The following is a 27,771-nucleotide window of genomic DNA, read 5'->3' as shown; positions in this document are numbered from 1 at the left end:
AAGCTCCCAAGTGCCAATGCTGCTGGTCCAAGGATCTCACTTCAGGTAGGAAGAATCTGCTTCGCACTCTAATGAAGTGTTCAGAGCCAAGAGCCTGTCCTGGGCCCTGACCCTACTTGCACCGAAACTCAGGGGGAGGAGTCCATAAGAGGTGGAAAAGGCAGCCATAGAGCATTTGTTCTCCAACCAAATAGCTGGGGAGCTTCAAAACACTGATGTCCACTTCTGACCCTGAGGTCTGGCTCTGGGTGTAACCTTTGAATTGGGAAGTTTAAAAGCTTCCCTGATGACCCTAAGGGACAGCCATTGGGACCCACTGTCCTAGAAGGCTAATGTTTCAGTGGAAGTTCTTGCTTATGGGCTGAGGCAAGAACTCTAAGAAATGTCCCTCCTATACTCAGGGCTGGGACCAGGGTAAGGTGAGTGAGGCACCCAACTTGGGCATTAAGGTTAAGGAGGAGGTCCCCAAATACTCAGTAACCAAATAATATATAATATTTGAATTATATATATATGAATATATATATAAAATATATATGAATATATATATATAAAAATATATTATAATATAAATATATAAAAATATAGATATATATAAAAATATATAAATATAAATATATATATATATATAATTTTTTTTTTTTTGAGATGGATTTTCACTCTTTTGCCCAGCCTGGAGTGAAGTGGGGCGATCTCGGCTCACTGCAACTTCTGCCTCCCAGGTTCAAGCGATTCTCCTGCCTCAGCCTCCCCAGTAACTGGGATTACAGGCACATTTTTGTATTTTTAGTAGAGACAGGGTTTCACCATGTTGGCCAGGCTGGTCCCGAACTCTTGACCTCAGGTGATCCACCCACCTCCGCCTCCCAAAGTGCTAGGATTACAAGCATGAGCCACCACACCCGGCCTGAATACAATATTTTAAAAAATCAAAATTAACGGAAATAATCCACAATGAATAAAATACAAACATTTTCAATGAAGACAGGTTCTGTAACTGTGCCCTGTGGAGTTACATTGGAGCAAAAGGAAAATCAATGATACTGACCCTGCAGGCTACTTGTATTAGCTCACTGTCCTCCTAACTGCTGGGCTAAACAACCCAGCTAAAGCCCACTAGAGGGGGGCTGCTACCCAACCTCTGCGAGCCCCCTCTTGCTGGCAACTGCTGATCCTGGGACCAGTGATGGGCAGGTCTACCTTTGCCCTCAAATGGTTCTGAACTAGGTCATTGCAGTCCTTTAAATAAATTAACCAAAACCATAATAATAACAACAGAAACATTTATTAAGTGCTAAGCGTTTTACAAATATTAACTCACTTAATACATCAATCTTATAACGTAAGTGCTCTTGTTATTTCCTTTTACAGGTGACCAAACTGAAGCATGGGGATTTAATAAACTTACCCAAAACTACACAGCAAGGAGGAAGCTGCGTCGGGAATCAATCTCAGTCACTGTGGCCCCCAAGTCCATGCTCATAACCACCAGGTAAAAAATGTGCCTCCTATTCTAATTTGTCTGACAGTGGGCCCAGTCATGGTTTCAATACAGCTCAGCAGAGCAATGCAGCAAATTCAGGTAGCAACACTAAAATACTCAGAAAACACCAACCAAGCAACCAAAGCATAACATCAGCAATAGCACAACCAGTGTGAATCATGAGAACCCTGTCTTTATTAAATTTGGGGGAAGAAATCAAGGTCACGAAATCAAGTGACTGGTGACGGGGCCTAGAAATGAATGTCTCCCCCCCGGTTTCCACTCTGGCAGGTGGGACTCAGCGGATGGTGTACTTGTCCCACTTCTTCTCGGGGTCATAGGCCTCCCAGCGGCTGGCGGGGAAGATGTGCTTGTTCTTCTCGTACCAGCTCCGCAGCACCACCTTGCCTGCGTGCGACTCGTCCTTCTCCATGGTGGCGTCGCTGAGCAGGCGCACGTCATCGTGCACATCGAAGCTGAAGAGCGGCCCGCTCTTGCCCCTCGCCCTGGCGATGATGAAGTCGTAGAAGGTGTGGTAGTGCGGCAGGATGAGATCCTCCTTGATGAACATGAGCTGCTCCACGCCGGCGGAGCGCAGCTCCAGGAAGTCCTTGCGCAGCCCCTGCAGCGCCTTCTTCAGGAACTGCTGCACCGTGTTGCCCTTGCGCACCCGCACCGTGCGCCGGTGGCCCGAGCCGTCCCAGTAGCTGAAGGTGACCTCCATCTCCTCGTCCTTCACTTTCTCGCGCTGCGCCTCCCACTCTTGGCGCAGCTCCTCTCGGAGCCGGTTCTCCTCCTCCTCGCGGTCGCGGTCTGGCAGGAAGCTGGTGTCCACGTCGGGGTTCTTGCCCAGGTTTCCGGCGCGCCTGGCCTCGGCCGCATCGGCCTGGTCATCGAGGTCGTCTAGCGCAAAGGAGAGGCAGGAGATCTTACGCTTGCGCTCGCGCCGCTGCTCCTGCTCCCGCTGCCGCTCCTGCTGCAGCCGCTGCTCCTCCAGGTGCTGGCGCTTGGCCAGCTGCCGCTCGCGCTCCCTGACCAGGGCCTCCTGCCGGGCCTTCATGTCGTTCAGGGTCACCAGGCCCACCGTGCTGGACTTCAGCTCGGCCTCCACGGCGTCGTAATGCGCCGAGAACCTCTTGTCCACCTGCGACTTGAGGATGGTCTCCTCGGCGATGCGCTGCTTCAGCACCTCCATCTGCTCCCGCTGCTTTTCGCGCTTCTTGAGGAGGTGCATGGCACGGCCTGCCTCGCGCATGGTGCCCTTGTACTGCGCCATGGCCCGCGCCTACCCGATGGGCTCTGCAGCAAAGAGGAAAAATGCGGCAGGTAGAGGGGGGCCCAGGCAACGGCGGGGAATGCTCAGCTCTGCGCCTCCTCACAGGGCTTGCGGCAGTGATGGAAGCGTTCAGGGGCTGGGCCGACCTGCTAGGGTAACCACCAACCTGACAGTGTCACCAGGCACCAATTTCCAGCATTTTATTTGACCTCAATAAATGCAAATGCGAATGGCCCCACGTAACGGGTGGCTGCCATGCCTGAGCGCAGCGCTGAATTTGGGGAGCTGCATACAGAAAGGGTTGGGCTACTGAGCGGACCCTTACCTGCCCAAGCACCCTGTCGAGCGGAGACACGCGGGAGCTGACCTCCACGAGAACCACCCACGAGCAGAGGCCCACTCGTCCCGGGCTCTCGCGACAGCCGTGGACACAGGAAGTGGAGGCGGTGCGCCCCCTGGCGGGGAGGCGGGCCCTGAGGAGAGTGCCAGGCTCCTGGTAGGGCGGCTGCGGAAACAGGAAGTGGAGGCGGATCGCCCCCTGGCGGGGAGGCGGGCCCTGGGAAGAGCTCCGGGCTCCTGGTAGGGGCGGTGCTCCTGTGGGGCGGGCCAGCGCGGGGAGGATCCTGGAGGAGGCGCCTCTGGCCCTGCCCAGCCGAGGCTGGCTGGGGCTCCTGTTTTCATGCTGTGGGCAGGGCGGGCCCACACGGGCCGTGCGTGCGTGCTGAGCCTTCTCGTGCCCAGTTGTAAACACGCAGAAGCAATGTGGGCGCAGCGCAAGCTGCTGTGGCCACGCAGAGATCCTTGCAACCGCCCCACAAGGCTGCAGCCGTGCTCTCCAACCCTCCTCCTCCCGCCTCTGATGCTACCCCGCTGTGGCGTCTCGTGAACATTACCTGCGCACCACTGCTTGTAGTTCTTTCTTATGGCCCCAACACAACAACCATTCTTTGATAATAGAACCCTACTCGCCCCCCAATTTCGTGACAAAATCTGCTTGTTTGACCTGCTTGTTTGACCTCTTCTATACAGCAGTTTCCCCTGGGTTCTAAGCTCTAATAACCATGGGAAACTGAGTTAAAGTATAGCAGTGTCTTTACTATGAGCCTTTAACATACCAGTTTCCACCGTAACTCTCCAAGAGCAGGGCAGACCAGTTCATGTTTCGTGACCGTTTCTGCCCTGCAGGAGATCTGGTAACACTCGCTGACACCTAGTGCTTCCTGGGACCTAGTTTGGAAAAGCTGGTTGTGAAATATATACTGCAGTTCAGCCTCCTCCTAAGAGCAACAATGCCTGTGAGCATAACCTTACCAAGAAGCGTGAATCATATGATAATTACATATGGCACCCACATATCCAGAGGAGAACAGCAGGGTGTGAGCACTCATCAAACTGTCCAAGCCAGAAACCTAGGCCTTTTCCTGGAATGACGTTCCTCCACATGTAATCAATTACAGAAGAGCCTTTCACACTTTCCTTTTTCTCCCATTCCCCACCACTTGCCTTAATCTAGGAAATTAGCTTTTTTTTTTTTTTTTTAAATCTAAAGCCTTCTCATTGTTGCCCCATCACCAGAATACAAGAATATCTTATTTTATTGAGCTCTGGGATACTGTGTGTTTTGTTTTTGTGTTTACAAATTGAAGATTTGTGGCAATGCAGCATCAAGCGCCTACTGGCTCCATTTTTCCAACAGCATGTGCTCACTTCACGTTCCTGTGTCACATTTTGGTAATTCTTACACTATTTCAGACTTTTTCATTATGATACCTGCTATGGTGATCTGTGATCATCGTTCTGTGAGGTTATTGTAATTGTTTGGGGGCACTCCGAAGTGTGCAACAGAAGACAAAGACATTTATTGATTTAACTGATAAATGTTATGTATGTTCTGACTGCTCCACTGACTGGCTGTTCCTTCATCTCTCTTCCTGTCCCCAGGCTTCCCTAGTCGCTGAGACACAACAATATTGAAATTAGGCTAATTAATAACCCTACAATGGCCTCTAAGTGTTCAAGTGAAAAGAAGTGTCACACGTCTCTCACTTTACATCAAAGGCTAGAAATGATTCAGCTCAGTGAGGAAAGTATGTCAAAAGCCAGGATAGGCCAAAAGCTAGGCCTCTTTTGCCAAACAGTTAGCTAAGTTGTGAATGCAAAGGAAAAAAATCTTGAAGGAAACTAAAAGCGCTTTCCTGGTAAACATATGAATGATAAGAAAGCAAAACAGCCTTATTGCTCATATGGAGAAAGTTCTAGTGGTCTGGATAGAAGATCAAACCAGCCACAACATTCCCTTAAACCAAAGCCTAATCCAGGGCAAGGCCCTAAGTCTCTTCAATTCTGTAAAGCTGAGAGAGGTGAGGAAGCTTCAGAAGAAAAGTCTGAAGGTAGCAGAGTTTGGTTCATGAGGTTGAGGAAAGAAGTCATCTCTATAACATAAAGTGCAAGGTGAAGCAGCAAGTGTGATAGAGAAGCTGCAGCAAGTTATCCAGAAGATCTAGCTAAGAGCACTGATGAAGGAGGCTACCCTAAACAATAAATTTTCAATGTAGAAAAAATAGCCTTCTATTGGAAGAAGATGCCATTTAGGACTTTTATATCTAGAGAGGAGAAGTCAATGCCTGGCTTTATAGCTTCAAAGGACAGGTTGACTCTCTTGCTAGGGGCTAGTGTAGCTGGATACTTTTAGTTGAAGCCAATGCTCATTTACCGTTCTGAAAATCTTAGCGCCCTTAAGAATTACGCTAAATCTACTGTGCCTGTGCTCTGTAAATGGAACAACAAAGCCCGGAGGACAGCACGTCTGTTTACAGCATGGCTTACTGAATATTTTTAAGCCCAGTGTTGAGACTTACTGCTCTGATGATTCCTTTCAAGATACTACTACTCATTAACAATGCACTTGGTCACCTAAGAGCTTGATGGAGATGCTCAAGGAGATTAAAATTGATTTCATGCTTGCTAATACAACATCCATTCTGCAACCCATAGATCAAGGAGTAATTTTGACTTTTAAGTCTTATTATTTAAGAAATACATTTCCAAAGGTTATAGCTGCTGTAGATAATGATTTCTCTGATGGATCTGGGCAAAGTAAATTGAAATTTTTCTGGAAGGCATTCACCACTGTAGGTGCCATGAAGGACATTCACAGTTTTTGGGAGGAGGTAAAATATCAACATTAACAGAAGTTTGGAAGAAGTTGATTCAAACAGCATTACATGTTACAAAGAAATCTTTTGTGAAAGGAAGAATCAATCAATGTGACAAACTCAATATTGATTTATTTTAAGAAACTGCCACAGGCCCAGCCTTTGGCAACTACCACCCTGATCAGTCAGCAGCCATCAACACTGAGGCAAGACCCTCCACCAGCAAATAGAGCATAGCTCACTGAATGCTCAGAGGATCATTAGCATTATTTAGGAATTAAGTATTTTTAATGAAATTATGCACATTATTTTCTTAGACAAAATGCTACTGCACACTTACTATAGTATAGTATAAACATAACTTTTATATGCACTAGAAAATTAAAAAATTTGTGTGACTGTCTTTGTGGTGGTCTGGAACTGAACCCACAGTATCTCCGAGGTATGCCTGTATTCTTTTACTTGTCTAACTTCTATACAATATCCCCAGAGATCTTCATAAAAAATGAATGTGATAACATTACTCTCCTACTTGAAAAACTCCAACTTCCCTTGTAAGAGCCACATCAGAATCTCTTTGTTTGTCCTCTAAGGTCTCTAATAGGTGGACCTATGCAGCACTCACCCAGCTTTTTCACTGCGCCTGAATAGAAGATGCCCTTTCAGGCCAGGCGCAGTGGCTCACGCCTGTAATCCCAGCACTTTGGGAGGCCGAGGCAGGTGGATCACGAGGTCAAGAGATCGAGACCATCCTGGCCAACATGGTGAAACCCCGTCTCTACTAAAAATAAAAAAAAATTAGCTGGGTATGATGGTACGTGCCTTTAGTCCCAGCTACTTGGGAGGCTGAGGCAGGAGAATTGCTTCAACCCAGGAGGTGGAGGTTGCAGTGAGCCAAGATCGCGCCACTGTACTCCAGCCTGGTGACCCAGCAAGACTTCATCTAAAAAAAAATTGCCCTATCATAACTGTTACCTTTGGACATACTCTTTCTAGAAAGTCCTGCCCTTTGCTGTGCTATCCCTGAAGATCAGCACAATGTCATCTGCAAGAGGAAGCCTTGAGCACCCACCATTACCATCACCACCACCACCCACAGATGGACAAAGTTACCAATAGTCTCCTCTCTCAGGTTTCCCATATAATTACCTTTATTACTTAACATAAATAAGATAGCCTCTCCACCTCTTTTATTCAGTTAAATGATCCAACCTACTAAACTTTAATTCAATTGACTATAGTTTGGCCACAAATACTATATTCACTCTTTCTCTAATCAAATCAGAACTTGAATGTCAATATCATCCCTAAGCCTTATCGTCCACCCTCCCATTATGCAGCATCCACCTCCTGAACTCAGTCACAGCCTCCAAATTCTATAGCCAGCTCCCAGAATTAAAAGGTTGAGCCTCAAATTCTCAGAAAAGTTTAACAAGAAAAACAACTAGAAAGAAGGAGATTTATCTTAAAAGTCTGATATACTGTTCTTTAGAATTTTCCCCTAAGTTCCAAGATGGTAACTTCCTCTTTCAGCCTTAATTCTCAGTGAAAAGTACCCACCAAACTAAAAGCTACTGCTTTAAGCTCTTAAATTTTATCAACAAAATGAGGCTGAGGACCTGAGCCCACACAAATGGTGAAACTTTAAGAAAGAAGAATAAATAGAACAAAAAAGAATGATTGTTCTAGTTATTCTTCCCTGATTCAGACATTGTGGTTTGTTTTTCCAATAGGTTTTGTCATAAAGGAGGAAATAGGAATATTACAGAAAAGTTTGAAAAGAAATGTAAATAAATAAAAAGTTCACTCAACATGAACACATAAGTAACATAACTATTAATGTTTGCAAGTTCCCTTCCAATATTTTATGTGCACATAGATCTGTATATATTTAGCAATTTTAATCAAACTTTGCATCCCATTTGATGACTTTTTTTCCATTAAAAATTTTTTTTTTTTTTTTTTTTTTTTTTGGAGACGGAGTCTCACTCTGTCTCCCAGGCTGGAATAGCGCAATGGCACAATCTCGCCTCACTGCAACCTCCGCCTCCCGGGTTCAAGTGATTCTCCTGCCTCAGCCTCCCGAGTAGTTGGGATTACAGGCGCCCACCACCATGCCCGGCTAATTTTTGTATTTTCAGTAGAGACGGGGTTTTGCCATGTTGGTCAGGCTGGTTTCAAACTCCTGACCTCAGGTGATCTGCCCTCCTTGGCCTCCCAAAGTGCTGGGATTACAGGCGTGAGCCACCGCGCCCGGTATTATTCTTGTTTTTATATAATCATCATAGTCATTGGTTTAAATAAATGTGGTACATTCTATTGTAATAAATAAAAGTATCAATAGCAATAATACAACAGAGGGGAGGGAGCAGCATTCTGTTCCAGTGACTCAGAAATGCCGATTAAATACACAAACTAATTTAGAAAAAAATGTGCCCTCCTCCAGGCTTAGTCACAGAGTAAAATATGCAAACAGTATCAATGTTTTAAAAATCTCACAAAACGAAAACTATTTTAACAGGAGAAAAAGAACTTAGTTTTCAATACAAGCAACAATAACAGACTCCCTCAAATAACACCTTTTGTCATGATTGGTTTTCATGTTACTTTCCACCACTCTGAATTCTATTTTAAACGGATTATCCTACAAGTGGCAGATATACTGTCCTCTCCAGAGTCAGCCTTGAAATGACACAGCTCACGTTGGGCCTGGCCTGGGTGTAGGGTGTGCCCCGATAGCATCTCCACTCAATGATTCTTCTGACACCACCACGGTATCCTGAACCAGTTGTCAAAGCAAAGCCACAACACCTCACATCAACCAGGTACTAAAAAAGAACTAGTGCATGAATTCAGAATTCCGCCACCAGACCAGAAGTCCTTCAAAGGATATCTAAATAATATTATTGCATGCTTTCTAATAAAGGGTTTAAAAACGTCTTCCAACCTTTGCTTGGTGGAAAGTCAATATTTTGGCATGCAATCAGGTAGGGGCAAGGGGAAGAACCCTCACATGTTTGGAGACAGGGAAGTACAAAATATACTAGAAGGGAAAAGCTTGAACAGGAAACCTGTGACTTCTATATGTGCTCCCTGGGGGAAAAAATCCACACCACGTGAGAGAGAAATGAAACCTAAGAGATGTCACAATTTCAAAATAAATTCTGCGCCATAAATGTCTCTGAGCTGTAAGACCTCATTTTTTTCTTTCATTTGTATCAAAGTAATACATGTTTGATAAAACAGTTTAAAAGAATGGAACATGGTTTTATATTTTTGGTTTAAAAAGAAAAGTAATCCTGAAAGGGTTATTTTCACAAACCAAAAAGCAAACAGTTTCCTGTCTATTTTTCTCTTCCCTGGAGGCAACCATCTCCAGTCATTTCAGTTGCTTCTTCTGGTGTTTGCCTCCTTATTTTCTAATAATTCTTACATTGCTATTTTGTGACTAATCAATTTTAAATTTTATCTACTGACATTTTGTTTTGGTGGATGAAGACTTAATTTTTCTTATGATAGATTGAAATGTCTGGCCAGGTCATTTGAAGAAGAGGGTATTATGGATGTTGTCAGTTTCTAAGCCAGATAGGAAAAATGCAAGAAATTAAAGTACACGCCAATCCTAATTATAAATAGAACGGCAAAATGCCCAAACAAAATATTAACAAATGGAATTCAGCAATTTATGAATACATACATGAAAATGGACAAAATAGGCCTTTCTCAAAGGTAGCTCAACACTAGAATCTCTATGTTTAACTTACCACACTAATAACATCTCAGTCCCTGCAGATAAAATATTAATTGCGAACTAGAGTCCTTCACTTGATGAAAAGTATTTTTTAGAAACGTACAGCAAATGTTATTTTCATAGTATGCTTTTATGTCTTTTACAATTTTCTCAAAAATAAAATTATGGGGTGTTTTCACCAGTACGGGGCTTACTACAGCTGGGTGAAGGTAGCGAGTGTCCCACAGGCACCTTCTAGGAGAAGGGAAGATACAGAGAGAAGCTCTGATGCTCTTTCAAAGGGTGGTACATCTTTTGTTTTGAAGTGGCAAAGCATCACCTGAGGGATAGCTTTTAGAATTTTTACCAGGGAAAAGAGGGGCATGACAGAAGGCAGGGGCCGAGGAGAGTGGCTAGGAGCTCATGCCTACATAGAAAAGAGTCTGAGAAAAAGTCAGAAGCCTGCCTAGAATAGCACATGTACTAAATGTATCAGGAATGTCCCCCTCCCACTGTCCTCTTAAAGGAACGTACAAGATGAAAGTGTTGTTTTATGTAGAAACATGTAGAAAGCATTACAATATGACACTGGCCAGTTTTTCCAGGAGCCTTCTTTTTTTGGAAAGTGCTACAGATGTGGCTCTCACACTATGTTTCACAGCTGCAGCCCATGGAGGCAATTTAAAAATGTGTGTTGAAGCCAACTCTGGCTCTCTGGCAGTCCTCTCCTCTTGTTTTCAATACTGTCCTTAGCAAAGATGATTGGTATCTAAACACCTCTGTGCTCTTCTTCCTTCGTCAAACTGAAAGCAGGTGGTTCAGATCCTGGGAAGGGAACAATGGTGGGATTGATGATTGCCTTGAAATTTTTATTTTCCTCCCAATTTGGAGTGATCCTGGGTGAAGCGCTCCTCTAGTGGGGCAGCAGCTGCTGCTCTGCTGGACCTTTGACTGGGCTCAGGGATGGCCACAGTGCACACTGCTCACAGCCAACACTGAGCACCTGGCAGAACATCACGAGTGTCACAGAGGCCAGCAGGCCGAGGGACAGCCGGGTTTGCAGCAGGCAAGGCTGTTCCTGGAGCTGCTTTCCAGGATGACTGCTGCAGGATTCCTGGATAATGAGACTGGTAGAGGGAGGCCACCCTGAGATAACAACTTCTTGGCACTTGAAGCAGATGATGAACAATTGTCTAATAAGTTCAGGAACTGAAATTCTAAGATAGGAAAGTGCTTTAGAAAATACCTGAACCTAGCGTTGACTTTGGGTAAGCAAGTGAAGGACAAAGCACTCTTGGGGAAACCTGAAGACAAAACAAATCATAGAGGTGCTGGCTGTTATCTCATTTATGGTGTTAAAATGTTCATCAGTCATTTATGTTGTCTCTGACAACATTATAACAATAAATAGAGATAGAATGTGCTGTTTGACTCTATGTACATTTGTTCCTTTCACTTTCAGCCCCTCTAAGGTCTCCCCTGTGACTGTGACTGCCTGCCCAGGGAACCACCACCCTGGAGCACCCTGGAGCTTTTGATAAACCCACTCACACCCCCAGCTTCATGGAAAACCAAACCACTTAATAATTTTCCCAGAGCTATCGTGATCCTCCAGGGACCCGCCAGCCTCAGGGGAGTTGCGTTATCATCTGTGGTTGCCAGTCGGTATTTTACTTGGCTCATCACTGTTAGGGTTTATTCTTTAAACAGCTTGTAAACATGGAAGATACTGCCCCAGTGACAGGACAGTTGTGCAATGTATACACAGGACAATTCTTGTTGCGGCTCCTAACAGGTCAGACCTACGGCCCACCCTCTCCATCTTTTAACTATCTGCAGACTTGTATTTTTTTGTTAGAAGCACCATTGATTGTGGTAAGAAATCCACAAAAGAAGAAATGACTTCATGGTGCATATTCTTGCCACTCATTGCTTTAATTTGGGGCCAAATAAATAAAAAGACATGAGCTGGTTGCTTAACATTTATCCCTAGTTACACTTTGAGCTAGGCTTTACCCTAAAGCTTTTTTTCATTTACTTTTAAATGTACATACAGCAGCATCATTTGCTGTTTTTGGTATATAGTTGTGTAAGTATTGACAAATGCCTGGACACCTGTAATTTTTGGCAAGGTCTAAATCATGCTCATCTTTCACTTTGATTTCAAAGGTGCTGTTCAGGGCACACATGGCAGAAAATCCGTTATTTATTCCAGTTAACCCGAGCTTCAGAAGCACCCACTGCACCCTGTGAGCTCATTTGCTGATGCTCCAGTGTGGGGCATTCTGCCTGCTGAGGTCCAAAGAACGTGTTCCGGCCTTTGAGTGGTACTCGGCTCTGTTCGTTGGAGATGGGGCAGGTGCAACACATCTGCTGGCTAGATCCTGGACTCTATGACTGTTACATGCCATGACTCCACAGCCCTGGCTATATGCTATGGTTTTTTGTTTTTTTTTTTTGAGAAGGAGATTTACTCTTGTTGCCCAGGCTGGAGTGCAGTGGCGCGATCTCGGCTCACTGCAACCTGCGCCTCTCGGGTTCAAGCGATTTTCCTGCTTCAGTCTCCCGGGTAGCTGGGATTACAGGCACCCCCCACCATGCCCAGCTAATTTTTTGTATTTTTAATAAAGATGGGGTTTTGGCCATTCGCAGTGGCTCAGGCCTGTAATCCCAGCACTTTGGGAGGCCGAGGCGGGCGGATCACGAGGTCAGGAGATTGAGACCATCCTGGCTAACATGGTGAAACCCCGTCTCTACTAAAAAATACAAAAAAATTAGCAGGGCATGGTGGCGGGCGCCTGTAGTCCCAGCTACTCAGGAGGCTGAGGCAGGAGAATGGCGTGAACCCGGGAGGCTGAGGTTACAGTGAGCTGAGATCGCGCCACTGCACTCCAGCCTGGGCGACAGAGCAAGACTCCGTCTCAAAAATAAAATAAAATAAAATAAAAATAAAGATGAAGTTTCATCATGTTGGCCACTGCACTCCAGCCTGGGTGACAGAGCGAGACTCCGTCTCAAAAAAAAAAAAAAAAAAAAAAAAAGATGGGGTTTCATCATGTTGGCCAGGCTGGTCTCAAATGGTCTCAAACTCCTGATCCACCCGCCTTGGCCTCCCAAAGTGCAGGGATTACAGGCTTGAGCCACCGCTCCCGGCCCTATGTTTTTGTTGTGTTGCCGTTTATTCAGAAGAAACTCTTGGCCTATGACTTCCTGGCTAGAATGTCCCAGTGTCTCAGTTGATATTAATAGTTTAACCTGGGGTATGGGAGGGAGGGAGGATGCTTTATTGATGACTGCTGTTGCTCTCCTATGGGAGTATATGTGAGGTATTGCTGAAGTCTTGCCATGAAATACTCTTCACAGAATATTTTAACAAAATTGAAATATAGCAAAATATAGCAATGGTTTTGGTTACAGTTCTATGAGTTTTAACACACATAAAATCATGTGATCCCCACTGCAAGCAGGAACAGAATGGTTCTGCCATCCCAGAAAACTCCTTGTATTATCCCTTTGAGTCACACTCTTTCCCCATTGCTACCCCTGGCAACCACTGACCTACTTTCCACACCGCTATAGTTTGGATATTTGACCCTCCAAACCTCATGTTGACATTGGATCCCAAAGTGGGAGGAGGAACCTAGTGGGAGATGTTTGGGCTGTGGGGGTGGATCCCTCATGAATCGATGAATGTTCTTCCTGGGGGAGGAGGTGAGTGAGCTCTTGACCTGTTAGCTTCTGAGAAAGTTGGTTGTTAAAAAGAAGCTGGCAGCTCCCCCTCTCTCCTTTTGCGTCCCCCCTCACCATGTGACCTCTGCACATACCAGCTCCCTTTTGCCTTCTGCTTGAGTGGAAGCAGCCTGAGGCTTCCCCAGAAGCAGATGCTCATGCCATGCTTCTTGTACAGCTTGTGGAACTGTGAACCAAATAGACCCCTTTTCTTTAGAAATCACCCGATCTCAGGTATTTATAGCAATACAAACTGACTCTGATGCGTACCTATATTTTTTGCCTTTTCCAAAATGTCACATCATGGAATCATACAATATGTAAATTTTAAGTCAGAGTTATTTCACTCCAGTATAATGCATTTGATTGTCATTCATGCTGTTGCATGTGCCAGTAGTTCATTCCTTCATTCCTTTTTTCTTGTGGTTTTTTTTTTTTTTTTTTTTTGAGATGGAGTCTTGCTCTGTCACCCAGGCTGGAGTGCAGTGGTGTGATCTCAGCTGACTGCAAACCCTGTCTCCCAGGTTCAAGCAATTCTCGTGCCTCAGCCTCCCAAGTAGCTGGGATTACAGGCGCCCACCACCATGCCTTCTAATTTTTTGTATTTTAGTAGAGACAGGGTTTCACCATATTGACCAGGATGGTCTTCATCTCCTGACCTCATGATCTGCCTGCCTCGGCCTCCCAAAGTGCTGGGCTTACAGGTGTGAGCCACCGTGCCTGGCCCATTTTTGTATTTTTAGTACAGACAGAGTTTCACCATGTTGTCCAGCTGGTCTGAAACTCCTGACCTCAGGTGATCTGCCTGCCTTGGCCTCCCAAAGTGCTGGGATTACAGGAGTGAGCCACCATGCCAGGCCAGTTCATTCCTTTTTGTTGCTGAGTAGTGTTCGATTGTATGGAAGCACCACAGTTTATTCCTTAACTTCTTGAAGGACATTCTTTCCAGTTTTCCTTTTTTTAAATTTTCTTAAAAAAGATGGGGTCTTGCTCTGTTGCCCAGGCTGGAGTGCAGTGGTGCAATCATAGCTCACTGCAACCTCAAACTCCTGGCCTGAAGTAATCCTCCTGCCTTGGCCTCCCAAAGTGCTGTTATTATAGGCATGCTCTACCAGGCCCAGTCCCAGCTTGTTTTCATTTCTATACCTATGAATAGGATTGCTAGGTTATATAGTAAGTCTTTGTTTAACTTAATAAAATCTACTAAACTGTTTTCTACAGGGACTGTATCAGTTGTCATTCTCAGAAATATATGAGAGTTCCAGTTCCTCTGCATTCTTGTCAGCACTTAGTGCTATGGTTTTAAAGTCCTCTAAAAGTTCATGTGTTGGAAACTTGGTCCCCAGTGTGGCAATGTTGAGAGGTGGAACCTTTGAGAAGTGATTGGGTCATGAGGGCTCTGCTGTCATGAATGGATTAATCATTTCATGGATTAATTGATTAATGGGCTAATGGATTAATGGGTTATCATGGGAGTTGGTTAGTTATCACAAGGGAGGGTCTGTTATAAAAGCCAGTTCAGCTCTCTCTTGTGGCCCCCTCTCTGTCTGTGATGTCTTCTGCCATCTTGTGATGCAGCAAGAAGGCCCTCACCAGATGCCAGTGCCATGCTCTTAAGACTTCCCATCCTCCAGAACTGTAAGCAATAAATTTCTGTTCTTTATAAATTACCCAGTCTCTGATATTTTATTATAGCAACATAAAATGGGCTAAAACGCTGGATATTATGCATTTTTATTTTTTTATATTTTGGTCATTCTACTTAATAGGTATATAGTGGCACCTCATTGTGGTTTTAATTTGCATTTACCAACTGGCAAATGATGTTGAGCATTTTTTCATGTGCTTACTTGCTATCACAGTCTTCTTTAGTAAAATGTCTGTTCAGATCTTTTGTTCATTTTCTAATTGGGTTGTTTGTTTTCTTACTATTGAGTTTTGAGAGTTTGTATTGTATTCTGAGTACAAGTCTTTCATCAGGCGTGTGATTTGCAATAATTTCTACTAATCTAGCTTCTCTTTTTATTCTCTTGTCTTTTGCAGAGTAAAATTTTTAATTTTGATGAACCTCAATTTATCAGTTGTTCATTTATGGATCATGCTTCTGATATCTTATGTGGGAATTCTTTGCCTAAACCAAGGCCACAGACATTTTCTCTGATGATTTCTTCCAAAAGTTTTATAGTTTACATTTTCCATTTAGATCTGTGGTCCAGTTTAATTTTTACATAAGATGTGAGGTTTAGTATCCTTTTCCTTCCATCTAAATGTTGGACTTCCTTCAACATTCTTTTTTTAAGTGACTAGTCTGTCACCCAGATTTTCCAAAAGCCTGCACGAAGCTTGTATCTTTTCTTGATAATGCGAATCTATGGTGGAGGCAGAGGATTATTACCCTTCAGAGTGCCGAAGGTGATCTCAGGGACTGCAGCATGCCTCCCTCTGTCCTTGGCTTCAATATATAGTGTCCTTCAGTAGACTCAGGCTCCTTGGCATATTCTGGGCCACATGTGCAATATAACTGGCTGTCAATGGTGTCAGTGATCATGACACCAATGGCATTGTGCCTTGGGGCTTCCCCAAATGCTTCCTCAAAACATGTACAGACGGCCATTCTGATACAAAGAAAGCCCATTTTCAGACACACTGTTCCTAAGATGTAATAGTTTGAGAGTCTACTAACACACAGCCATGTTTTCTTTGTAACCAAAATTAACTTGCTGGATCTTGACTGAGCCAGTGGGATTATCTACAATTGTTCTAGGTATTAAGATTGGGTCTTGGTGTCTGCTAGATGGTGCATACTGTTTTTCCTGGAAGAACTTACTGTGAGTGATGCTAAGGATACTGAGATTCCAGGGGCAGATGAAATATAAAAGGTGAAAGCTTCCTGCATTTTATCCTTGAGATCGTCCATGCAACCGCCATACACAGCTACCATATTCACAGGGTTTGCCTACAAGAGTTGATTGCAATTGAATATTGCTAGAGGGTCTTCAGTAAACTGAGTGTTTTGCAATGATATAGTAATTCTCTATACGAGGATTGCCAAGACCAAAGGCCAGGGGTCTAGGGGACAGGACCAGACTGACTGAATAAGGATGTAAGGCTTAAAATTATTGCTGGGTTATACGGCCTCTTTGCTACTGCTGTGTGGTTTTATTTTATTTTTTTCTGCTGCAGGGTCTGGCATGATGTACATGCTCAGAAATGTTTGATGAATGAATGAATAGATGAAGGAACAAATATCACATTGATAATATGACACTGTGATACTACTGACACTGACAACACTAGGCATTACAGTAAAAGCATTCAGTGCTACATTTTCACTTTCAATTCTCTATTTTGAGGGAAGGTGTCAAAGTTCACTCTTCACAAATCCCTGAAGCTCTGGAATCCTGCAGCTGGAAATGCGGCAGCCAAAGACATGGCATGCAGAGCGGAGATAGTCCCGCGGCTGGAAATGCGGCAGCCAAAGACATGGCATGCAGAGTGGAAATAGTCCCGCGTGAGGTCGGAAGTCCACAGTGTCAGGAGAATTGGGTTCTCATGTTGGCATTACTGCAAATTTGTGATGGGCTTAGAGGAAGCTATATAAGTTTTCTAAGCTTCATTTTTTATCTGAAAAATTACACGCTGAGAATTTCTGATCCTTTTGAGTTGTGCAAGGCTAGGATTCAACCAAGAGAACTTTCTCATAACTCATCTAAGTTGATCACAAGACATGAAACAAGGGAGCCCAAAGCTTGCTTGCGTCGTTCCCCCTGTGGCTTCTTATCTAGAGACTCCAAACTCCAGTTTCTTGTGGCGGGGGTGGAAGTGGAGAGATGCCAACTCAGCAAAGGCCCTAACTCATGGATCACATCAGACTTTAGCTGTTCATAATGGGGCTGGCTGATGTGTTGTCAAATTAGTCCAAAGTCAAGTCCAAAGGGCAGAGGAGGGATGAGATCAGTTGCAAGAAACCCCGGGTTGGGCAATAGTGGGGAAGGAGGCGGTCACTGGGACTTACAGACAGAACATGGCAAAACAGCAATGGCAACTGCACAGACTTCAAGGAGCCAACTCTAGGACAGTGAATGCTAGAAATGCAACCCCTTATGCTCCCCTGGGGCTCCCTGTAAAATTTCTCCATTTCTAGTTTCCTGGTTGGGGAAAATATTTTCTTCTGTCATGCTCCTCCTCCTCCTTCCTTCCACCCTTCCCTAACACAACAGGACTGTCACCTGCTGGGCACTTCACTGACATGCAGAAACCCAGGACAAGAGGAACGCATTCTACCATCAGGGGGGCCACAGATTACCCAACCTGAATTTCTCTCTGATATCTGCTCACTTATTTATTTGAAAATAAAAATATTTTTGTACTGCTTGAATTTTGTGAAAGCTTTACACAAAATGGCCTCTATGCAATTCTACACCTGAAGGATAACCATTATTAATTGTTGGCATTTACCTTCAGACTTTTAATGCATGTTAATTTTAATATAAATGGGATCATTCTGTATGTTAATATCCTCAAACAATATAGCATACTTCTTTCCATGGTAACACTAAAAGGCCTACCTGATCTTTTTTAATGGTTCCAACATATATTTCAATATAAGACTATATCAAAATATATTTTACCAGTTTTTTATTGTTAAACATTTGTTTTTATTTTTTAACTCTATAATCATTCTTATATATGCATCTCTGTGAGATAATTCTTAGTGCCTAGAAGTTAATGTATATAATTATTAGTAACCTTTTTAAACCTGATAGCCCTTGACTTTGATCTTAACTTTAGCATCTTTTCATATGTTCTTCAAATTTTATGATCAAATCTTTTACCAATTAAGATTGTTTTCTTATTGATTTATAAGAACTCTTTGTATATTGAGGCTATCAATTGATCTTTCATATAAGCTCCAAAAATTTCCCTCAGTTTGTTACTTACATTTTAACTTCTGTGGGTTTCTGTTTTCTTTTCTTTTTTTTTTTTGCCATATAAGTTTTTCTATTTTTATTTTTATGTATCCAAATCTGACAGTCTTCACTTTTATGACTTGTGAACTTTAGACATATATGAATTTCATACATATTTGAACATAAGAATATATCATATTGTCACTCAGTGTCACACGCATTCACTCAGTTTTATAGGTTTTAAAATGCCTGTTTCTTTTTACACATGTAGTTATTCTTGTTGGGATGTAGTTCTGAACATACTGTCAGTCAGTACCAATTTTTCGCAAAATAGGATACTAAATTAAAATAAAAGCTTAGAAATTTTTTCTCAACCTGCCCCATGGGTCATAGGTATTCTTGCTAATTCATAGTGGAAAAATAATTTTAAAAATGTTTTATATTCATTTGCAAGTCACAAAGCTTGCTTGTATTGTATACTCTATCAGTTGAGAGTCTTTCTGTCCCTGATAAGAGAAAGCCTGACTTACATCGGCTTAAATAAAATATTTAATAACTCATTTATCTGAAAAGATCACAGGTCACATGGGCTTTGGATGTGACTTGACTCAAAAGTTCAGTAATCTCACCATCCCTCTTTCTACTTCATTGTTAGGCTGGCACTCCTTAGAGCCACATGATGATTTCCAGCAATTTCCAGGGGCTACATGCTGTCTTACTTGATTGCTCTCTCAGAAGGGTGATCAGATCTGCCAATAAATTTCTTCTTGCTTTTTAAAATCGTCATAGCCAGGGAAATGAATAGTCCCTTTAGATTAAAAATACTTTATTTAGGCCTACCCTAAAGCTGGGAGTAGAGGGGAGAATGGTGGTAAAACATAGGATGGACTGGGGAAAGGTGATAGCCATCCAAACAAAAACTGGGATCACATAACCAAGAGGAAGGGAAAATGGAAGCTGAGCGCTGAAATTAGCAAATGCTCACCACACATGCATGGTCCTGCTTGATACAAGAATACTGTGAAGATCAGTAGCTACTACCACACCTGTCTTACAGACGAGAATACTGAAGACTCTAAGAGAGGTGTATGTCTTGTCTTTGGTCACTCATTTAGTTGCTAGTGAGGCTCAAATCTAGATCTTACGATTCTAAACTCTCCGCTCTTACCAGTATCCTAAATTACCACCCCACAGGCTTGAAACTACTGCTGAGTATATGGGACTGACTCAGTTCTACAAACTTGTTTTTAAAAATTAAAAAGGTTGCCAGGTGCAGTGGCTCATGCCTGTAATCCCAGCACTTTGGGAGGCCGAGGTGGGTGAATCACCTGCGGTCAGGAGTTCAAGACCAGCCTGGCCAACATGGTGAAACCTCGTCTCTACTAAAAATACAAAATTAGCCAGGTGTGGTGGCACATGCCTGTAGTCCCAGCTACTTAGGGGCTGAGACAGGAGAATCGCTTGAACCTGGGAGGTGGAGGCTGCAGTGAGTCAAGATCATGCACCACTGTACTCCAGCCTGGGTGAGACAGAGCGAGACTCTGTCTCAGATTAAAAAAAAAAAAAATTAAAAAGGTCAAAGGAGATAGTAGCTATTCAACATAAGGGTGAGCCAAGAAGATTCGATGCTCTTACTGTGGGCAGAACAGCATGTGAGGTTCCACTATGGTGGCACCAAAGAATTAGAGGATCCTATTCTCTCTTAGCCTGGGTTCACCCAGAGAAGTGTGTCTCTGGAGTGTATCTCAGAACTGTGGGGTGGGGAGAACAGGGGAAGCATTGATTCAAGAGCTCCCATCTCCAGTGGAAGATGGTTCCTTCACAGGATGTTGTTACCCCACATCTTTAAGGGGTGTATGAGTGAGTGCCCCGTGGGTTGCCTGAGACACCCCAGCCAGCCACTGCATCTGAGAAGCCAGGGATGGGCAGTGAGAAGAGGCATTCTCAGCGTGCTGCTGCGTGAAGCTGGTTGGATGGAACTGTTCACTGTAGCAGTGGCTGGAAGGAGCAGGGAGGAGAACATTTTAAGTGGGACATGAGAGGTCTTCCTTACGTGAATCCATTATAAGCTAGCAATACAAAACTCGAGTTAAGGAAGTGATACACACACAAGCCCAAATTCCTCTTTACTTAGTTCATGTCTGATCATTCTTACTTGGAATATTAAAACCACCTTCTAAAAAGGTCTTCCTAGTTTCTCCTCATTCAACTACTACAGTAGTCTTTCTAAAATAAAAATTTAAAAGTTGTTATTATTTTACTGAAAGGTTCATTACTCCTGACTGCTTCCAGGAATATGTACGAATCCTTTGCTTGACATTCAACATGCTTCACAATTGGCTTTACTCTCATTAAACAGCTGTACTTCCCGCAACTGCCCCCAGCTGGACTCAAGCCAGTCTAATTTCCTTACCGTTTGATAAACAGGCCAAGATTATTCCTTCTCGGTGCCTTTGCTAATATTGTTCACTCTAACGGGCAAGGATGATATGCAAAACATTTACCAACTGCTATGGCAGGTGCTAACCAATGAGGGTGGAGACTGAGCCAATCAGAACTGATATCAGGTGTAACTGCCAATAGGGGTTGACCAGTTGACTCAGTCCTGCCCCCAGCCTCCATTTGCTCTACTGAAATTCCATTTCTTTCATCTTCCATGAAGTTTTCCTGGACTGCTCTTGCCCATGTTGGTTTTTTTTTTTTTTTTTGAGACTAATTACTATTTTAAATTCTTGTATCCAGGATCTTATTAAAGATGTTCATGTGATTATACAAGAGCTTGAAACACCACTTTTTGGGCAGCACACCCCTCATCACCTCTCCATATGGTAACACCTTTGTGATACTTTCTACAGAGAGTAGAAAGATAGAAGTCAGTCTTTCCTACAACATGGTTGATGAAAAACAATTTTTATTGTTAGTTTCAGAAAAGTTTCAGCTTTGAAAATTCATGACTAAAACAATGCATGACTGGTAGTGACATAAATTTTAGAATTTTTGTCAAATATGAGGAAAATCTTTACTAAGCTTCTTTCAAGTGTAACTATAAAATTCCAGGGAATTTCAAATATCCTTGAAATGCTCTTTGAATTGCCTTTAGATATATTCCTGGAAGCCATCCCAACACCAGGAGGGCTGGCAATATTTTAACCTGTGTGATAGTTAACACATGGCCCCCCAAATGCTTCGATACTCCCCACATTGAGAGGTGGGTCTACCGCTCCTTCTCTTGAATCCGGGTGGGATTGTGACTTGGTTGTAACCAACAGAATGCAAGATCACAAAAGGTGATGTGGCTATGGCTTTGGTCCCTGGAATACTCGTCTTTGGTGTCCTGACTCATCATGTAAGAAGTCTAACTTCTCTGCAGCCCCCAAGCTTTGAGGAAGCCTGGGCTATGTTTAGGGGATGCAGCTGACAGCCCTAGCTACAATCGCCACTGGCAGCCAGCGTCAACCACCAGACATGAGTGTGGATGCCTCCATTTGATTCCAGCCCCTGTTAGTAGGGTCACCCCCACCATGGAGTCTTCTCAGCTCCCCAGAAGTTGCTGAGCAGGGACAAGCTGTGGCCTGTCCAAATTTCTGTCCCACAAAATCCATGAACATAATAAAATGATTGTTTCATGACACTAAGTTTTGGAGCAATACTTACACAGCAGTAGTGACAAAAACAACTATGGGCAAAAGTCACTATGACCCAGGTGCACTTGGAATATTTCTGATGCCCTAGGCTTGAGTACAAATGGCCTATATACACCACATGTCTAAATGTGTAAAGGCTTTAAATAGCATAAAGAACACTAACGAACAGTTAAGTAAACGTGTTCTCTCCTCCTTCTATAAAAACTATTCCCTTATAATGAGCTTAAAGGCCAGGTTTGGATTTAGAATTCCCATGGAAGCCTGGCCTCTCACCTCCTTTACCCACCCAAGGCTTCATCCTGCACTTTGCATCTTGCCAGGCTTCACACATAGGCAGACCCGAGTTATATCCACACTCCCTGTAGACAGTCGCCTCTTGGCCACCTCTTGGAGCACCAACAAACTCACTAGAAGTGAAGTTTGTTGTCCTTAGAAAGGTAGATATAGATGAGGGCCCCAAGCAAGCTCTGATGCAGGCTCCAGGTGTGGGGCAGGAAATTCCAGGATCCCAGATATGGCGTGGAATCTGGGGCTTGGGCTCTGGGCGCATCCAATCATTTGGTCCCTAAAGCTTCTCACCTTATGCCAGACAATGGCCAGAGGGCAGCAGCCTTGCTGCAGCCGAAGGCACTACTTGTGCTAACCACAAAAATATACCCGTCTTAACTCAAACCCAGTGTTTCCTCAACTCAACTTTCCCTTTGTAGTTTTGCCGCACTAGACAAGGGGAAGCCAGACTGGAAAGGCACAGCAATCCTAATCAAGGAAAACATTACAAAACACAAGTCCCCAGGGAAGGAAGGAGCCAGGAGCCATGGCTTCATTAGCTTCCTGGAGATCCACCTCTACCTCCATTTTCTGGTTCATTCTTTCCCTCTTGATAGACATGCTGGGGAAAACAAGATGCTCATCAGATATGTCCTGAGGGTTCCAGGAGAGAGTTTCAATGAGTGCAGAGGTCAAAGCTCATGGCTGTCCGGCTGCAGGGACCTGCAAATGTGCTTTTATTTGGCCTGTGCCATGTTTAATTTTTTTTTTTTTTCTGAATAAGTGGCTAAAATTTAAAACTGTAAGATTTTACATTAGAAGCTGGATATCTTGTTTTTCCTGGAAATTAGGAAGATCTGGAAAACTGGACCTGCATTCCCACAGGGCAATAAGTAGCCAGAAGGGATGAGTGGTTGCCCCTTAGATAAGCTCTGAGCTCTGCAGGTCTCCCGGCCTCACCAGCCCACAGAAGCCCTCACACTCATCTTTCTCATTGTCTGATTCCTGGGGTTGTTCAAGCATGCACTGTGTGGGTTGGCGCAATAAGACACGAACCCGGATATCCACAGAACAAGACAGTGAAGACTAAGTGTTACGCTGCACGGTCGGTAAGCCCATGGCAGAAGCTTCATATTTGTCAAGTGAATAAATGGCTGCAAATATGCAAGACTATAGTGCAGTTTTGGTGAATATGCCAGGGAGATGGAGAGTCAAGCAATAAACTTAGCTGTTTCAGAATCTTCTCCAAACAGCACATCTCATACAGCTTTCTTCCTTTACTATTTAGTCTTTAATATAATAGCCATTATCTGCTAATAATAATAGACCCTACTTTGGATCCTTAAAGAGAAGAAAGCTTCCAAAAAAATTTCTCAAATAAGTGGATAAATGAGAAAGAAAAGGCAAAACTGCAGTCCCATTGGTGAATTACTTCAAATTTGTCGTGAAACCTAGGTTTATTTTTATCTTTCTTTTAGACTCAACCATAGTTTTGTCCATTCTATGTAGCCCTTAAAAAAAAATAAACACCATAGTATGGTGGTTCCTCAAAAAATTAGAAATAGAATTACCATATAATTTCAGCAATTCCACTTCTGGGTATATATCCAAAATAATTGAAAGCAAGGACTCAACCAGGTATTTACCTACCCATGTTCATGGCAGTGTATTCACAACAGCTAAAAGGTGGCAGCAATGCAAGTGTCCATCCACAGATGAATAGATAAGCAAAATGAGGTTCAGCTGCACAATGGAATATTATTCAGTCTTAAAAAGGAAGGACACTTTGACACGTGCGACAACATGGATGAACCTTGAGGACATTATGCTCAGTGAAATAAGCGAGTCACAAAAGGACAAATATTGTATGATTCTACTTATATGAGGTGCCTAGAGTAACCAAATTGACAGAGACAGAGAGTAAAAGGGTGGTTACCAGGGGTTAGAGGAGTGGGGGATGGGAGTTATTATTTAATTGGGACAGAGTTTCAGTTTGGGAAGATGAGAAAGTTCTGGAGACGGATGGGGGTGATGCTTGCACAACAATATAAATAAACTTAATACCACTGAACTGTACACTTAAAAACAGTTAAGATGATAAATTTCATTATGGGTATTTTGCCATAATACGAAATAGGTACAAAACATACACTTGTGAATTTCAGTTTCTCATTTAAAGTCAAAATTAAACACAGATTACTTCCCTGAGAGGATATGGAACAACTATCAGAGAAGCAGATGGAATGGGAAGATGAAACTCAGAGTTCACTAAGCTAATTGGCCAGTTGAGGGAGGACCCATAGTACTTTAAGGTAAGCTACTGTCTGACCTCTGCAACCCTCCGGGCCAATAAACACCTCCTCCCTTTAGTTAGACAAATGCTGGGAGAATCAGAATTCAATTTTCACAAACTTTTTCAAAATATTATTTAAAGAAGATGCAGAAAAGCCAGTTAAATGTGGGTAAGGCTGGCCTAACCAACATTTTTAGAAAACACTTAGCATTACTTGGTCAAAGTAACATAGCAGCCCAAGAAGACCAGCGTATGAAGTGATAACATCTATAGTTGCAGAGGTCTGTTCTGGGACCAGCCAGGGACGCAGACCCCAACCTGGGACACAGATGAACCAGGAGTGTTAAATAGTAATATTTGCATGAATGCACAGTTAGATAGTGTATATATTGAGTTGTATATTTTCTTTTTTCTCTTTTTTTGAGATGGAGTCTCACTCTGTTGCCCAGGCTGGAGTGCAGTGGCTGATCTCGGCTCACTGCAACCTCTGCTGCCTGGGCTCAAGCAATTCTCCCGCCTTAGCCTCCCGAGTAGCTGGGATTACAGGCACCTGCTACCATGCCCGGCTGATTTTTTTTTTTTTTTTTTTTTTTTTTGAGACAGAGTCTTGCTCTGTTGGCCAGACTGGAGTGCAGTGGTGTGATCTCGGCTCACTGCAACCTCCGCCTCCCGGGCGCAAGCAATTCTCCTGCCTCAGCTCCTCTCAGTAGCTGGGATTACAGGTGTGTGCCACCACACCCAGCTAATTTTTGCATTTTTAGTAGAGATGGGGTTTTACCATGTTGGCCAGGCTGGCTCGAACTCCTGACCTCAGGTAATCCACCTGCCTCAGCTTCCCAAGGTGCTGGGATTACAGGTGTGAGCCACCGTGCCCGTTCAATTTTTGTAGTTTTAGTAGAGACGGGGTGTTACCATCTTGGCCAGGCTGGTCTTGAAATCCTGACCTCATGATCCACCCGCCTCGGACTCCCAAAGTGCTGGGATTACAGGCGTGAGCCACCATGCCTAGCCAGTTGTATATTTTCATTAGTGTGGCTCTAATAAACACAAATGTCTAATCTCATCATGCCGAACATGATTATACTAAAATACACAGGGAGTTTCTGAAACACATACGTGCCTTTTAATAATGGATCTGCTTATTATCACGTTATTCTCTTAGATCACACAGCACACAAACACTCACAGTCGTTCAGAATCCTTGCCATCAATCTGGGTTCTGACCTTAGCTAGCTGTCCAACCTCAGGCAAGATACCTCCTGGGACCTGAATGTCGTCATCTGTAAAACTGCAACAACTCTATCTACCTCGCAGCATTGTTGTGAAGATGAAATGAGTTAGTGCAAGTAAAGTCCTTTTTAAAGCTGGGTCTATCACATAGTAAGTGCTCAATAAATTTAGCAATATGTGTTTGTGAGCAGGTAAGAGCAGTATCTGGATAGCTCCTGCCTCTGACCCACCCGATCCCTTCCTCGTATTTACAAGTCATTGATATTTTAGTTTCAAATTCATGTGTCCAAATTCTTTGTTAGACTTTTCCTTTCCTATTAGCCTTTTCACTCCAGAGCAAGGATGGTAAGACGCCCAGGGAAAGGTTGTGATGTGATCACAGATTGCTGTCTACATTCACACTCAGCTAGGGTTACTTGCAGGAGAAACCTGCCCCTAAGCACACAATCCACGTGTGCCAGCAGTGGACGCACACAAGGGCCCTGCTGCCACCATGGCTGGGACCTCACCCGCCTTGGGCACAGGCAGGGCCCAGCTTTTCAGATGAGATCACCAGTGTCTGACCCAGGAGCCAAGTGCTCAGGCCAAAAGACTCCGAATTAAGCCAGCTGAGGTGCTTTCTTTAGAGATGGGAGGACATGTGTTCCATTCTTAAGGGGAGAAAGCAACTCAGGACTTCATGTTTTCATTATACTTGGCTCTCACTGCCTCTAACTCCAGGCGTTTGTGGAACAGGGAAATGAGCTCCGAGTCAAATGATAAAGCTGATACGATTCATGTGTCTTTCAGGAGGAAAGAGACAGGAAACGGAGGCCTGGCTGCCTGGGCTGTGATGTCACCCCTCTGGCATGCTGTCCGGGCCTGGAAAAATGCAGCTGGCACTGCCTTGAGGATTTGGAGCAGGAGACAGGAGCTATGTGGGTGCTTGGCCAGCTCCCGAGTACAATAAACTTAATCTTGGAAGTCTTACTCTTGAGGGTGAGGAAAGGGTGAAATGTCGGTATGTAGACTCTGTCGCCAAGAAGCACCAGGAGAAATGAAAGAAGAAACAAATCCCTTCAGTTAAAATGCCAGTGGAAAAACACTTCTGAAAAACAAACACCGAGAAGCACAATGTGTTTTTATGTGCTTGAGATTTTTTTAAAACGAGTTTTGGAAAATAGTCTCTTGATGTTTACATAGTTCCCCGTGAATAAAGGGCAACTGGGAATTTGGCCTGGCCTGGCTCTCAAGTAGGGGTCTGCAAACTGCAGCCCGAGGGCCCATCGGTCGCTGCTGGCTTCTTTCTATGAATGCTGCCCTACTGAACACAGCCGCGCCCCTCCGTGACCTGTGCCTGCGGCTGCCCACATACTACCACGACAGAGAGGCAGGGGGCATTGCAGCACTCACCTCACAGCACACACATCAAAATAGTTACTGTCTGATCCTTTACAGAAAAAGTTGACTGATCCTTGGTCTCAAACAGGAGAGGGAAGTACTCACTCACCTCAGTGCCCATTTCATGCAGAGCTGCAAGAGCTGTCTGCCCTACCACAGTGCGGCCACCTAATTGTCTCTTCTTGCCAGAACACATGCTTGGCTGGCGGCTGTGGGGAGGGCAGTCTGGCTAAATAATGCATCAGCAGGGCTGCCTCTGTTCTTAGTTTTCCTGCAGACTTTGCTGGGTCATGCAGCTAGGTTAGATTTCAGAGGGTCCTGCAGGACCACACTGACTTCTAGTTCCCTGTCTCCTTATCTGTAGGCTCTCTGAGTGCAGGGCAAGGCCAGCTCATTTTTGAATCTAATTTGTACCATAGAATCGGTGCTGAATAAATTTTTTTTTTTTTTTTTTTGAGACGGAATTTCGCTCTTGTTGCCCAGGCTGGAGTGAAGTGGCACCATCTCGACTCACTGAAACCTTCACCTCCCAGCTTCAAGCGATTCTCCTGCCTCTGACTCCCAAGTAGACAGGATTACAGGCATGCACCACCATGCCTGGCTAATTTTTGTATTTTTAGTAGAGATAGGGTTTTATCATGTTGGCCAGGCTGGTCTCAAACTCCTAACCTCAG

At 43.9% G+C, this 27,771-nt stretch overlaps 1 protein-coding gene across 2 annotated transcripts; it reads right to left on the bottom strand.

The window, feature by feature from the left end:
• Positions 1–1,266: 1,266 nt before the first annotated feature.
• FAM50B (family with sequence similarity 50 member B) lies at positions 1,267–20,820 on the bottom strand. 2 transcript variants are annotated; one of them, XM_002816375.6, is made up of 3 exons: positions 20,697–20,776; positions 3,085–3,264; positions 1,267–2,782 (listed from the first exon to the last, which is right to left on the bottom strand). In XM_002816375.6, exon 3 carries the CDS (start codon positions 2,757–2,759, stop codon positions 1,782–1,784), a length of 978 nt encoding a protein of 325 aa, XP_002816421.1. In that variant the 5' UTR covers positions 2,760–2,782; positions 3,085–3,264; positions 20,697–20,776; the 3' UTR covers positions 1,267–1,781. The 2 variants fall into 2 exon arrangements, with proteins under 2 accessions (XP_002816421.1, XP_054413116.1); XM_054557141.2 differs by lacking the exon at positions 3,085–3,264 and having other exon boundaries at positions 20,697–20,820.
• Between the last annotated feature and the right edge of the window lie 6,951 nt (positions 20,821–27,771).

This window comes from Pongo abelii, chromosome 5 (genome assembly GCF_028885655.2).
Source record: "Pongo abelii isolate AG06213 chromosome 5, NHGRI_mPonAbe1-v2.0_pri, whole genome shotgun sequence".
Lineage (NCBI taxonomy): Eukaryota > Metazoa > Chordata > Mammalia > Primates > Hominidae > Pongo > Pongo abelii.
This window is presented reverse-complemented; position numbering and strand designations above follow the sequence as displayed.

Bases quoted from the DNA above. Each gene is read 5' to 3' on its own strand.
- FAM50B (XM_054557141.2), bottom strand. From the start codon at position 2,759: ATGGCGCAGTACAAGGGCACCATGCGCGAGGCAGGCCGTGCCATGCAC.